We start from the raw sequence: 14,662 nt of genomic DNA on the forward strand, positions 1-14,662 counted from the left end.
AATATTTATTCCATGTGAGTAATTCTTTTAGGCTGTTCATATCTGCATATCTTTATTATTATCTTTTGAAGCTTTTTTCCTCTCTGAAAAAGTTAGTTCCTTTAACTTGTAACTTCCTTCTTTGTTATAGGCACATAGTGTAGAGTTATAAAACTCTTTTGTCTGCTTAAAATAACATCATTCAGCTTTGCTAAAAGATAAATATTTGCAGATAACTATTTGGTTATAAATAAGAATTTTCACCAAAAAAAATCTTTGTTTTATTCAATTAAAAAGCATGAAGTCTTAGCTCATAAGGAAAATATATTTTTATCTTGAACAAGTAAAGGAATCTCATTATCTTCCCCAAATATTCACATGATGATATTTGCCCATCCAATACCGTCCCTGTAACTTCTGCTGTGACTTGTCTGTGAGGCATCACCGGCTACAGGTAAAGATGATTCAGTTCAGTTCAGTTCAGTCGCTCAGTCCTGTGCAACTCTTTGCCACCCCATGGACTGCAGCACACCAGGCCTCCCTGTCCATCACCAACTCCCAGAGCTTTCTCAAACTCATGTCCCTCAAGTTGGTGATGCCATCCAACCATCTTATCCTCTGTCGTCCCCTTCTCCTTCTGCCTTCAATCTTTCCCAGCATCAGGGTCTTTTCCCATGAGTCAGTTCTTCACATCAGGTGGCCAAAGTATTGGAAGTTTCATCTTCAGCATCAGTCCTCCCTGTGAATACTCAGGACTTATTTCTTTTAGGATTTAATCTCCTTGCAGTCCAAGGGACTCTACGTAAGTAATTTGCTCAGGTCCTTGTCATACCAAGCATGCTGCAAGTTAGTTGGTTGTTAGAAACAGTCACATCTTCCTTTCATTTTATTTGGCATTATTTTAATAGTTTCCTATTAAATTGAAGAGGTAAAAGAAGAAATACTCCTTAGGGACAGTTGTTAGTGAAGACTTTTAAGATAACATTTGAATGGTCAATCTTGCTGTCATCAAAGAAGAAATTGTTTGTTTTATAAAGATGTTATGACTGATACTTTTAGCTGTATTTGTGCAAATAATTGTGCTCTTTAGTTGACAGATTATATATCTGCATCATCTCTATTGTCTGCTAACGCTGTTCAACTAAAAGGTTCTGTCAGTTCACATATTTAATCACTAAAACATTGGACAAAAGTATAAACTCCTGCTGACTCTATCTCAGTTACAAATTCAGAACTGCCATCAAAAATGTGTTTGGAATATTGCAGATAGGTTCGTTGAGAACTTTTAATAATGTTATATAAGACTTTTTCACGGTGGACTGAATTAAAAAAGACAATTGGAATATAAATAAATATGATCATCCACTTTTATTATACAAAGGCTAAAATAGAGTTCTGTCCTGAATCACTCAACATTAAAGGTGTGATACAAAAGAGCCTGGGTCCCATCTGCTCCAAATAGATGGCCCTCAAGAGTCATTAAAATTATCTTTTTAAAATTACAACTCAGCAAGAGCAATTCGTTTTGTGCATCCAGAAATTATTGTCCAAATGCCCATCTGCATGTCCTTTCAAGAAATGTAGTTCAGCAGAGGAAGCGCTGGGTCCTTGGGGAAATCATTCTCATCTTCAGCATACATATGCTGTGCTACAGTTAATCAGACAAACTCTATTGATGTTCCCAGCACTGGGGCCTGATTGAATATCTAACAAACAAGTGTTTCTGAGCCCAGAAGACAAACGGTTCAAGGGATTTGGACTTTAAAAAAAATAAGTTAAATCAAAAAGATTTTGTATTTGTTCTTCTGAGAAACAGATGAACACATGATTGGTGTATGAAAATGGCATACCAAATCCTTTACTACACTGACAAATTCTATTCAATTGCTATGCTAGTTTTCAGTAGTTCAGTGATAAACCAAATCAGTGAAAGTGGTTATTTTTCAATCAGATCATAGCAAATCAGATTATAGTGAACTTCTTAGGCATATAATAAATATATATGTTATTTCATACAGATTAATCCAAAAGTATGTCGAGCCCACATGTTACATATATGAAAGTAATAAAGTCATTTATCCCTAGATCATGTATTTTAGTAAGTTGAAACATTACTGAAGAAAAGAGGAAGGTTTTGTCAGTGCACCACTACTAAGAAATACTGTTTTTTATTTTCCGTCTATTTCCTCTCTAAAATAGAAGCTGACCCAACTTAAATCGAAGTAGTAGTCTTGTATATTGTCTTACCTTTCCCATTTATCCTAATTCCTCCTCCAAAATTGGGAGAGATCAGATTTATTGGTTCTAGGGCAGCCAAAATAGGCAAGCCTTTTGTGCTCTGTCCAGATTCTCCATTTAATTTGTCTTTTCCATGTATTTAAAATAGCATAGAAACATATTACCCTGAAAATTCAGTACAATGAAGAGAGTGAATGACTATCAGGAACATAGCTAAATCTGTCCATTGCCTGGCCCATTTCCAAATCAGGGTATATCTTAGGGAAAATGTGAGATGAATGTCCCTTTACATACTCACAAATAGTTCTGTGTATAGAATCCCTGCCCATGCCATACAAAAGGAAATACATCTGAGTAAACTTGTATAAAGAAGAAAAGGCTGTACTCTGATCTACTTACAGATGGAAAAAAAAATACACTTGCAGGTAGACAAAAATACTTCTGTTGAGTGTTTTAGTGAAGAAATTTGTGAACCGACAAAAACTTTTAGATGATCAACAACACTAGCAGACTATAGAGATGGTACCGGTATGTACTTTGGTTGTCAACTAAAGAGCACAGCTATTTGCGTTTGCTTGCATGAGTGCTGAGTCGCTTTGGTCATGTCCAACTCTTTGCGACCCCATTGATTGTAGTTACGAGGCTCCTCTGCCCATGGAATTTTTCAGGCAAGAGTACTAGAGTGGGTTCCCTTCTCCCGGGGATCTTCTGACCCAGGAGGATCAAACTCGTGTTTCCCACATTGCAGGCAGATTTTTTACCCCTGAGCGGTGGTGATTTTCTATCACCAGGAAAGACCAGTCCTCATAATAGTACATCTGAAACTTTTAAATGAAATTTACTTCCTTCTATCTTATGAAATTATTACTTTTATAGATATCTACCCCTCTGCCACTAGACTTTATGCCTCTCAAGGGCACTGCCCTTGTTCTTTTTACCTGTGTATCTTATATATCATTCCTAGAAAATTTTACCTTACACCTAATAGGAGCTTAATATTTATTGAACTAATGTTATTGCAAAAGCTCACAGTTTCCCCCTATGTCATATACAAAATGGAATCCCATAGTGATCCAAAGAGTTGTAATTATACCTTTTCCCTGTAACCAGCCTGTGTTTGTTAAGGGGAATCTGTTGGCCAATAATATGTTTTAAATCCACAGTACATGTCCTTATTTTTTATTGTGAAAACATGATGGAAATGAATAAGTAGAGGGTATTTTGGTCACAGAAATCCCACTGTCAATTGTATATAACAATTACAAGAAATTAGACTGGACTATTTTTAAGAGTTGGGAAAGATATAACACTGTCTAACAACCAGACTGAATTGTTAAAAATCAATCCTAGTTCCACTAGCACTTTCTTAAAACTAAGGCTCGAAAGATGTTTGTTCTACGTTCTGTTTACCTTTCTCTAGAAAACTGGCTAAAGTTTTATTCTCTTTTTGTCTCGGTGAAACAAAAATTATAAGAGTCACCACTCCATTCTGTAGTAATTCAGAGCATGAGGCATTTTTCAGGTCTCTTGCACTCTTGCCAGTTTTTTGCCTGAAGGCAGAGTTCTTCAATCATATAAACATCCTCAGGGTTCCCAGGATATGGTGAAGGACAAGCTTACTCAGTAAATGTACAGCAAAAAGAGTCGCCCAGTGCCTGCAGCTCAGCCATGTGGTACTTCACAAGGGCAGAAATATTCTTACACTTCTTATTTTTCCACTTGGGACATAAAGTAAGTCCCATGGATTGACACCCAATTACCATCTTTTCTTTCCCCTATCTGGCACTCTGAACAATAAATTTCTCCTCCACCATTTATAAAGAAATAAATATATCAGAAGATCAAGTCAACATAGACAAAGAAAACGAGACCCAGGATGAATACCAAGAAGAAATGTTTGTAAAAGATCCTTAGACACTCTGCAGTTCTTTCTTTACTACAGATAGGGAAGCTGTTTCTTAGGAGAGGTTCTTAGACCCAGGTATACCTTTTTTGAAAGCACAGGTGTCCGATAATCCCAACTGCTTTCCGAAAGAAAGGTGAATCATAACATGACAGGATTAGAAATCGCAGACTCCATGTAAAAAAGCTTCCCAGATGCACCAAGTACAGCCTACTCTGCCTTCTACAGAAGTTGCAAATCAGTCCTGCCTCGATTGTTACCGCCATTGAATTACCACAGCCACCTCAGCATTTCTAATCATTACAATTTAATACTCTCATAATTGCCTCCCTTGCTACTATCTCCACAGACACTTCTGATATCCACAAACAATATCCACACAAACTCAAACTCACCCCCATGCCTTCTGTTTTGTGCCATCATGACATCCCTCCCCCACCCCCCAATCAAATTACTCGGTGACCCTTTGTTGCTTTTCAGGCAAAGATCCTGGATGGCAGGGTTTAACTTCTGGCCTGCCATTATATTCTCACCATCCACAGTGCCTAGAGCAGCACTTAGCCTATGATGAGGAAGAAAGGAAGAGAGACAGAACAGTGATAGACACACAGACAGATGAATCCTTTCTAATTAAAAGATTCGATGAATTCTTCTCTTGTCCAGTGCCCAGCCTAAAGCAATTCTATCTCACCTTTACAGATACTTAACTTCTACTAAAATGGAAAGTTCACCTCAGACAGTGATCTGTATCTTGAGGTATATGATGGCCACTCATTCAGAAGAAGCTGATCAGTTTTATCAGTCATACAAATATTTTGTTTAAAAATGCCAAACTTTGGAAAAAAACAAATATTTGGTTCTATGTAGCTGTAAATGAAAGGATACTGGAATAGGTTACTGAAACAAAATGTAAGATAGTACAATCTGAGACATCAGATAATGTCTTTAAATTGTACTCTGCTTTTATTATTTTTTCTGTTTTAAGTTTACTTATTACACATTTAAATAAATAAGACAAATTTAAAAAATCTTATGACAAGTATAAGTGATTATCACATTTACTTTTTCTTTATATTTATTGTTTTATAGCAGGAAAATACCAAGTGAAATAGCACCATGTTTCTCTTTTTTGTTATTTACCTTCATGGCCATTGATGTTTTTCATTTGTAGTATCTCCTTTCTCAGATTTTAAAAATTAAAATTGTTAGGGCTAATTTCAGAACTATACATTAGTAAAATATTTCCAGCTTTTACTTTAAACTTTCCAAATGATTATATTTAGTGAGGTTCATGTCTTGTGGAAAAGTACTTTCTATAACTGAAATTTTCATTTAAGAAAAATATTTCACAAAACATGCTCTATTATCTGTTTCTCTTTAACAGTAAAATTTCCATACAATATAAGGCTAAAATACTTTGATATGCCAGCGTGTTAAAAGAGTAGCATTTCCCTACTTAAATAAGGTAAATTCTGTAAGTTCTTGTTCTTTTTCTTCTCATGGAATTAGCTTATCAGGAAGCTAAAGCAGACAATTCCTAGATATTTTAGATAACTTCTTATGGATCCTTCTTATGGACTTCCCTCATAGCCAGTTGGTAAAGAATCCACCTGCAATTCAGGAGACCCTGGTTCAATTCCTGGCTCAGGAAAATCCGCTGGAGAAGGGATAGGCTACCCACTCCAGTATTCTTGGGCTTCTCTTGTGGCTCAGCTGGTAAAAAATCCACCTGCAATGCGGGAGACCTGGGTTTGATCCCTGGGTTGGGAAGATCCCCTGGAGAAGGGAAAGGCTACCCACTCCAGTATTCTGGCTTGGAGAATTCCATGGACTGTGTAGTCCATGGGATCACAAGTCGGACACAACTGAGTGACTTTCTCTCTCTCGTCTTGTATGGATCCTCTTCTTTTTTATACTTTCTTCGAAATGAATATATTTGAGCTACTGTTTCCTAAATGTACTCTTATTACTCAGTGGTAAAAATACATGCCTTACCAAGACCAGAGGCAAACATAGCAGGACATCATAGCAAATGATTTATACCTGTTTGCATTGCTGTTTTTAGTTTTTTTTTATTTATTATTATAGAATAAAATTGTATGTATGTGTAAGTATATGATATATTCTTTCACTTTATTCAGAGAATACATGAACTTATTAAGAACTTATATTCAGTAACTTATTTACCACAAGTTTCAGCTCAAAGTGATTTCCCTTTGTTCTTCTGTGTAGGATAACCACAGTGTCCAGGGTTCTCCAGGCCCAACAACTAGTCCTCCAGGGTTAACTCAGTTAACATTAGAGAGCATGCTGGGGAAGGCTGCAAAGTGTGCAAGTAAAGAATATCTAAAAAATGCTTATGCAGAAGGAAGAACTTCAGAACACCAGAATTCCTTGGTGAAGCAGATAGATATAAAAGACTTTGAAACGAGTTCTGTGCCTACACCATCCCTTTCTCCACCTGGAAGACATGAGTCCTCTCTGAAAATTCCAGATCTTATTAAAGCAAAGGACCTACCAGCCCATCAAGTGTCAGCTTCAATAAACAAAACCTTCCTAAAGGAAATTTCAGAGGAGAAGTTGAAACCAATTGCTGAGTTATCTGTAAGTGGTTTCGTTCTGGTTTACATATGTGGGCAGTACATCCTGCTGGGTTCTGTTCTGTTCCACTTTGCACACATTTTCAGCAGTATCTATTTTTTATCATTTGGGTGATCACTAATGTATTTTCTTTCCTATTTAGATGTGTTTTAGCTCAGTAACAGCAGCTGTTAAAGAGTATCTTGCACATCCCAGTGATAATAGAATGCCTCATGTTTTTAATGAGAAAGATAATTATCATAATAGTTATTTTTTATTTCCCAGTTACTTCTCATAATTTGAGTTATCACTGTCTGCAAATTATAAATGAAGATCTTATTTTTGAGCCAAAGGCTTGCCAGTAAAATTGACAGATTTTCAATAACAATCTACATTAGGAGCCATAAAAACATCATTATTCTGTTCACTTTCTGGTCTCTTTACAGCCGTTCCCCAAATAATAAATGATATGAGTGAAGGTTAACAGTAAAGCAGTGTCATTGAATAAATCCCTAGGCTAGCCTGGTGACTATATTCATGTCCATCAGATTGATTTTTTTCCTTCATATGAGTACTTTTCTTCCTTCAATTCCCCCGTAGCTGCACTTAAAAAACTAGAGAACAAATGAGGCTATACAGAAAAAATGACATTTATATTCCTTTTTTTAAGCAGTAAAGCTTTTTTTGATTTGCTCTGTCCTAAGTATTCTGTATGTGTTACAGTGTAGAACTTTGGTTCAGTTATGTTCTAAGCATGTTATAGTGGATTACTTAGAAAGATGATAGACATATATATATATCATTCAGTTCAGTCCAGTTACTCGATCGTGTTCAACTCTTTGTGACCCCATGAATCACAGCACACCAGGCCTCCCTGTCCATCACCAACTCCTGGAGTTCACTCAAACTCATGTCCATCGAGTCGGTGATGCCATCCAGCCATCTCATCCTCTGTCCTCCCCTTTTCCTCCTGCCCCTAATCCCTCCCAGCATCAGAGTCTTTTCCAATGAGTCAGCTCTTCACATGAGGTGGCCAAAGTATTGGAGTTTCAGCTTCAGCATCAGTCATATTTCTTTTTTTTTTTTATTTATCTGGATTTTGATAGGGATTGCATTGAATCTGTAGATTACTTATGATAATATGGACATTTTAATAATGTTAATTCTTCCAATTTGTGAGCATGAATATCCTCCCATTTATTTGTGTCTTCTTCAACTTCTTTGAACAATGTCTTATGATTCAGAGGTCTTTCACCTTCTGTTTAAATTTATTTCTTTTTTGTTGTGATTGTGAATGGGATTGTTTTCTTAACTTTTCTTTTTTCTAGCTCATTGTTAGCATGTAGAAATGTAATTGATTTTTTTGTGTATTGATTTTTTACCCTGCAACTATACTGTATTTGTTTTATTATTTCTAATGGGTTTTTTTTTGGTGAAGTCTCAAGGTCTTCCTGTATATAAAAGGGCTCCAAAATCACTGTGGATGATGACCACAGCCATGAAATTAAAACACTCTTGCTGCTTGGAAGAAAAGCTATGAGAAACCTAGACAGTGTATTAAAAATCAGAGACATGACTTTGCCAACAAAGGTCCATATAGTCAAAGCTATGGTTTTTCCAGTAGTCATATATATATATATATATATATATATATGTGAGAGTTAAACCGTAAAGAAGCGTGAGTGCCAAAGAATTGATGCTTTCGAACTGTGTTGCTGGAGAATACTCTTGAGAGTCTCTTGGACATCAAGGAGATCGAACCAGTCAATCCTACAAGAAATCAACCCTGAATATTCATTGGAAGGACTGATACTGAAACTAAAACTCCAATAATTTGGCCACCTGATGCAGAGCTGACTCAATGGAAATGACTGTGGTGCTGGGAAAGATTGAAGGCAAAAGGAGACGGGGAAGCAGAGGATGAGATGGTTAGATAGCATCACCAACTTAATGGACATGAATTTGAGCAAACTCCAGAGGTACTAAAGGGCAGGAAAGCCTGATCTGCAGTCCATGGGGTCAGAAAGAGTCAGACATAGTGACTAAGCAATAGCAACAAATATATAAAAGCATGTCATCTGCAGATAGTGACTGTTTTGCTCCTTTATTTCCAGTTGGAATGCCTTGTATTTCATTGTATTGCTTAATTACTCTGGCTAGGCCTTCCAGTACTGCATTGAATGAGAGTAGTGAGAGTGGTCATCCTTGAGCATCTTGTGTTTTTCCTGAATTTAGAGGGGTAGCTTTCAGTTTTTCACCATCAAGTATGATGTTAGCTGAGTTTGTCATATATGACTTGAATTATGTCAAAGTACGTTTTTTTATGTATACTTTATTGAATAAAGTTTTTATCAGAAATGGTTGTGGAGCTTGGGAGCCTCCAGCCCAAATGAACTTTAAGTACCTGTCCACTCAATAAAGTATTCTGGCTGAAAGATAGTGCTCTCTGATGATGCCAGGGAATAATGAAAGGAGGAAAGGGACCGAAGTTTGGAGAGGGAACAGGAGACTTTCCCTCACCCATTATCTTAAGAAGCTTTAGGGTAAGACGGTGCTCAGAAACCACTTGGGAAACCTTTCTTAGGGCTGCTCAGTGCAGATTGCAAACACAAGCCTGACAGGTATGTGTTCCGCACGAGAGCCCTCTGAGACATTCCTCTTCCATTTGACAGAGCAATCACTTCACTGGAAATAAAGAGAGAAGGAGCTTTATCTTTTTTGAGGGGATAAAGACACAAAAGAACTACTTCCCTTTTGTGCGCAGAGGTTTGACCTCAGTGTCAAAATTCAAGCTAATAAAATTCACTCTCTATCAGCCCACATGATTGTTACAATCTGTGACTCATGTTTGTGAGTGTGATAATCTCAGTTTAACAGGACATAAAATTATTGAAGGCATAAGCATTCTGTCCTATTCCAAAGTGAATTTACAGTGGGAATGAAAGGTTCTTCCAGAGAACCCTTGTTTTTTAAAAAAGAACTTCATGGTCCTAGTGAGAGGATTCTAATAATCGACATTCTCCCCGCTTGATGTTTGCTGCTAAAAATCTATGAAAACTAATTTCCTCAAGAATGCCATGTGTTTACTAACTCTACAAAGAGATTTTTCTTCAGATCCTGGAAAACCACAGAGTGATTTAGAAAAATAAATAACTGCCTTACTGAGATTTAATTCACACAATAAAGACATCAACGTTTTTCTTACAGTGTTTACAGAATTTTATAACCATCAGTACTATGTAATTTTATACCATTTCATCACCCCAAAAGAAACTCTATACCCATTAACAGTCGCTCCTCATACCTCCTTCCCCCCAAATTTCTGGCAACCACTAATCTACTTTTTTGTCACTATGGATTTGCCTATTCTGGACATTTCACTTGAATATAATCATATAATATGCGACCTTTTACTTCTAACTTCCTTAATTTAGCATACTGTTTTCAAGATCCCATCTATGTTGTAACATTTCACCCCTTTTTATGCAGGAATGATAAATCACTGTATGGATATACCCTGTTTATTTGTCCATCTGCTGATGGACAGTTGGTTGTTTCCACTTTTTGGCTGTTAGGAGTTGATGCCAATATGAACATTCATGTCAAAGTTTTTGTGTGGGCATGTTTTCAGTCCTCTTGAATATATACCTAAGATTACAATTGGTAGGTCATATGGAACTTTACCTCATGACTAACTGCCACACTGTTTTCCAAAGTGTCTCTACCATTTTACAATTCCATTAGCATTAGGGCAATTTCTCCACATGATAATCAACACTTCTTATTGTCTGTCTTTTTTATTTAAGCCATACTAGTGTGAAAAAGAATTTGTCTGGTTTCCAGACAAAGGTTTAAGATGTGGGGCTAGTTCATAGGTAATTATGGATTGGAGATGAGGCAAGTAGATAGTTCTGCATAAGTTCAAGGTTCATTCCTGGAAGAAAGACCAACTCTTGTTAAGTGGATTGTGCCAGAGTCACTCAAATGTGAGATTTTTACAAAGGATAAAGATGAGACCATTGACTCTTTGCTACCCTTACCAGAAGCTCAGAGAAATTGATTTATCCTGTTTAAGCTCACCTCCCAGAGAAGGCGATGGCACCCCACTCTAGTACTCTTGCCTGAAGAATCTCATGGACGGAGGAACCTTGGTGGGCTGTAGTCCATGGGGTCGCTAAGAGTCAGACACAGCTGAGCGACTTCACTTTCTCTTTTCACTTTCATGCATTGGAGAAGGAAATGGCAACCCACTCCAGTGTTCTTGCCTGGAGAATCCCAGGGACGGGAGAACCTGGTGGGCTGCAGTCCATGGGGTCGCTAAGAGTCGGACACGACTGAGTGACTTCACTTTCTCTTTTCACTTTCATGCTTGGAGAAGGAAATGGCACCCCACTCCAGTGTTCTTGCCTGGAGAATCCCAGGGACGGGGGAGCCTGCTGGGCTGCTGTCTCTGGGGTCGCACAGAGTCAGACTGAAGCGACTTAGCAGCAGCAGTGTGTGTGAAGTGGTATCTCAATTGTAGCTTTGGTTTGCATTTCTCTAATGACTAAACATAATTAAGCATCTTTTCATGTGCTTATTGGCCATTTGTGTATCTCCTTTAGAGAAATACCTATTCAAACTCTTTACCTATTTTTTAATTGGATTTTTTTGTCTTTCTATTATACAGTTGTAAGAGTTCGTTTACAAGTTCTTTGTCAGATATATGCTATGCAGATATTTTCTCCCAGTTTGTAGGTTGTCTTTTCATTTCTTGATGGTGTCTTTTGAAGGTCAAAAGATTTTATTTTTTTAAAGTCTAGTTTATCTGTTTTTTCCTTCTATTGCTTGTGCTTTTGGAATTACATCTAAGAAATCGTTGCCTTATCCAAAGTTGCAAAAATGTACTCCTGTTTCCATTTCATGCTATGATCCATTTTGAGTTAATTTTTGTATATAGTGGGAAATAGATATTCACCTACAGTTTTTTTTTTGCATATTTGTATTCAGTTGTGCCAGCACCATTGGTTGAAAGACTATCCTTTCCCTATTGAATTGTCTCATAGCCTTTCTAAAAATCAGTCGACCATACATGTAATGGTTTATTCCTGACCTCTCAGTTCTGTTTTTTTTATTGTATGTCTATCATTATGCAGTGCCACACTGTCTGAATTCCTGTAGTTTTGTAGTATAGTTTTGAAATCAGTAAGAACTTCGTTCTTTCATATCTTGCTTGTTTTTGCCATGCTGGGCTCCTTGCATTTTAATATCAATTTGCAGATCAGCTTCTCAGTTTCTGCAAAAAAGGCAGCTGGGGTTTTGGTAGGAACTGCCTTTAATCTTTAGGTCAATTTGAGGAATATTTATACAGTCTTTCAATCTTCAGTCTTTTAGTCCATTGGATGTTTTTCCATTTCTTTGTGTGTTTAATTTCTTTTCAGCAATGTTTTATAGTTTTCAGTGTACAAGTCTTGCACTTCTCTTGTTAAGTTTATCCCTTTTTTATTCTTTTTGATGCGATTGTGAATGTAGTTTTTTCTTAATTTCATTTTTTTATTTGTTCATTGCTAGTGTATAGAAGGAGAAGGCAATAGCAACCCACTCCAGTACTCTTGCCTGGGAAATCCCATGGATGGAGGAGCCTGGTAGGCTGCAGTCCATGGGGTCACTAGGAGTCAGACACAACTGAGTGACTTCACTTTCACTTTTTACTTTCATGCATTGGAGAAGGAAATGGCAACCCACTCCAGTGTTCTTGCCTGGAGAATCCCAGGGACAGCAGAGTCTGGTAGGCTGCCGTCCCTGGGGTCACACAGAGTCAGACACGATTGAAGCAACTTAGCAGCAGCAGCAGTGTATAGAAATACAATTGATCTTGCAAGCTTGATGAACATTTATTAGTTTTTATAGTGTTTTTGCGAATTCCTTAGGAGTTTCTATGTATGAGATCATGTTACTGCAAATAGAGATAGTTCTACTTCCACTCCAGTCTGGAGGTCTGCTGTACAGGAAAGTGACTCAGTTATATACATATATATATTCTCTTTTTCATTATGGTTTATCACAGGATATTGAGTATAGTTCCATGTGCTATACATTAATGGATATTTTTTATTTCTTCTTCTTACTTAATTGCATCCACAAATGGATTTAATTTGGGTGAAAAACATTTTTTTCTTTCAGTATATATAAGATTTAGTACTGGTGTATTCAAACAGGCCTAGGAAGATTTTGTTGGTATGACTCATAAGAAATGTGCTTGATGCAATAACATTTTGAGAATTATTGTAGAACTAGAAATCCATTTAATATTAATGTGAATGCAGGGGTGAAATTAACCTTTGCTGGCTAGCATTGTAGTCCATATATGTACAGTACTGACATCTATGGTGGTTTCTAAAATACAGGGCCTCCAGGGAATGGGATATACTTATTCTGGCTCTACTTCTCCATAAGTAAGAGCATCTGTTCTGCTGAGAGCCTATCAGATCAGATGTTCTCCTAGCTGCTCGAGATACACTGACCAAGAAAGGTGAGGCCTCTCTCCTCAGGGAGCTTATATCTGTTGAAAGATACAGACAACAAGTAAACAAGTACATAAAATGATTCTAAACTATGATAAAGACTTGGGAAGGAAAAAACAGGGCGATAGAGTGGTAGTTTGGGCAGAATTGTGAGTACTTTACCTAGTATCTGAGTGGGTGACATTTTAACTGAGATTGTTTAAGATGAAGGCAGCCATGCAAAGAACCAGGGGCTAATGTTTTAGGCATCAGGATTAGTAGGTCCAAAGCTCCTGAAATGAGCATCATTGAGGAATAAAAGAGGTTCCTGGAGCTGGGACATGTGGGCAGGCGGAAATTAGAAGAAGATGAGAGCAGAGAGGTAAACAGGCCCAGATCATACAAAGTCAGGAAGGACATGGTGAGGAGAGTGGCCCTCATTCCAAACGCAGTGGTAAGTCTCTGAAGGTTTTTAAGCAAGGCGATGACATTTACATTCCATCTCCTTTGGCTTCCTCCAGAGCGGATGCAGTAGGGCAGACGTAAAAGCAGCGAGGGCAGTTGAGGCAGTACTCTTGATAGTTCAGAGTGGAGATGAAGAGAAGTAGCAGGTTACTGGAATAATTGGGTGTAGCACTGATGGGATGTAAGAAAAAGGAAACAGAATCTAGGATGAAACTTAAGTTTGGGACTTGAACAGTCAGACAGTTCTATCATTTACTGGGCTGTAGCAGATTGGATGTATCTGAGCCATCAATTTAGTCATCAGGGTACCACAATCAGGCACTGTAAGTGGACATCTCATTGAAAATCTGTGCTCTCTGAAAGTGCTGACGTGAAACAACTTTATGACAACAGTAAAAGGCTCTTACAGAAGGAGGTGCAGGAACATTGTCTTCCTATTCCCCTGATATGGAAGAGTACTAGTAATTCTGAAGGAACACTTACTGAAATTGATTTGCTAACTGCTTGGTAAACTTCTTTCTGGCAATGTGTTATTCATATTTTAATAGAGTTCTCTATTATTAAGTTCAAATATTTTTAATTAAGAAAGAAATACAGCCCTCTGGGTAATATTGCAATCATATATATACCTGGTAATTAAACTTTTCCACATGTATAACTGCATTCAAATAATTTTGAATGAATCATTTTAAACCTGCAGATGTCATTGTGTGCATCTTAAAACAAATAAACAAGACATGTATAGCAATCTTTGTGGTTCCAGGAAAAGTTAGAGCTTACTGAAGAATTATTTCATAACAAAGACAAAATATGCTACCAATCACAAATTCAGGTATTTTCTTTTTTAAAAAAATGCTTTACTTTTATAAAGAAAACATTATAAAATGAATCATATATAATGAGCTTAATTTTCACATTTCCATTTTTGAAAATCAGAACTGAATTATGGAAAGGCACTTTTTTAAAAAGATATTTTAGGCTGTGATATAATGTGAGCAAATTTTTCTTTTAATTT

At 37.1% G+C, this 14,662-nt stretch overlaps 1 protein-coding gene across 3 annotated transcripts in view; it reads left to right on the forward strand.

Moving 5' to 3' along the window:
* Positions 1-14,662, forward strand: part of CFAP20DC (CFAP20 domain containing) — a 256,995-nt gene that overhangs the window by 154,871 nt on the left and 87,462 nt on the right. For 2 of the 3 annotated variants that reach the window (XM_068982422.1, XM_068982423.1), the window contains one exon: positions 6,353-6,724. The exons of the other annotated variant lie outside the window; for it this stretch is intronic. In XM_068982422.1, coding sequence (XP_068838523.1) covers positions 6,353-6,724 — 372 coding nt within the window. The remainder of the gene's footprint in view (positions 1-6,352; positions 6,725-14,662) is intronic. 3 annotated transcript variants of the gene reach the window in all.

This window comes from Capricornis sumatraensis, chromosome 10 (genome assembly GCF_032405125.1).
Source record: "Capricornis sumatraensis isolate serow.1 chromosome 10, serow.2, whole genome shotgun sequence".
NCBI lineage: Eukaryota > Metazoa > Chordata > Mammalia > Artiodactyla > Bovidae > Capricornis > Capricornis sumatraensis.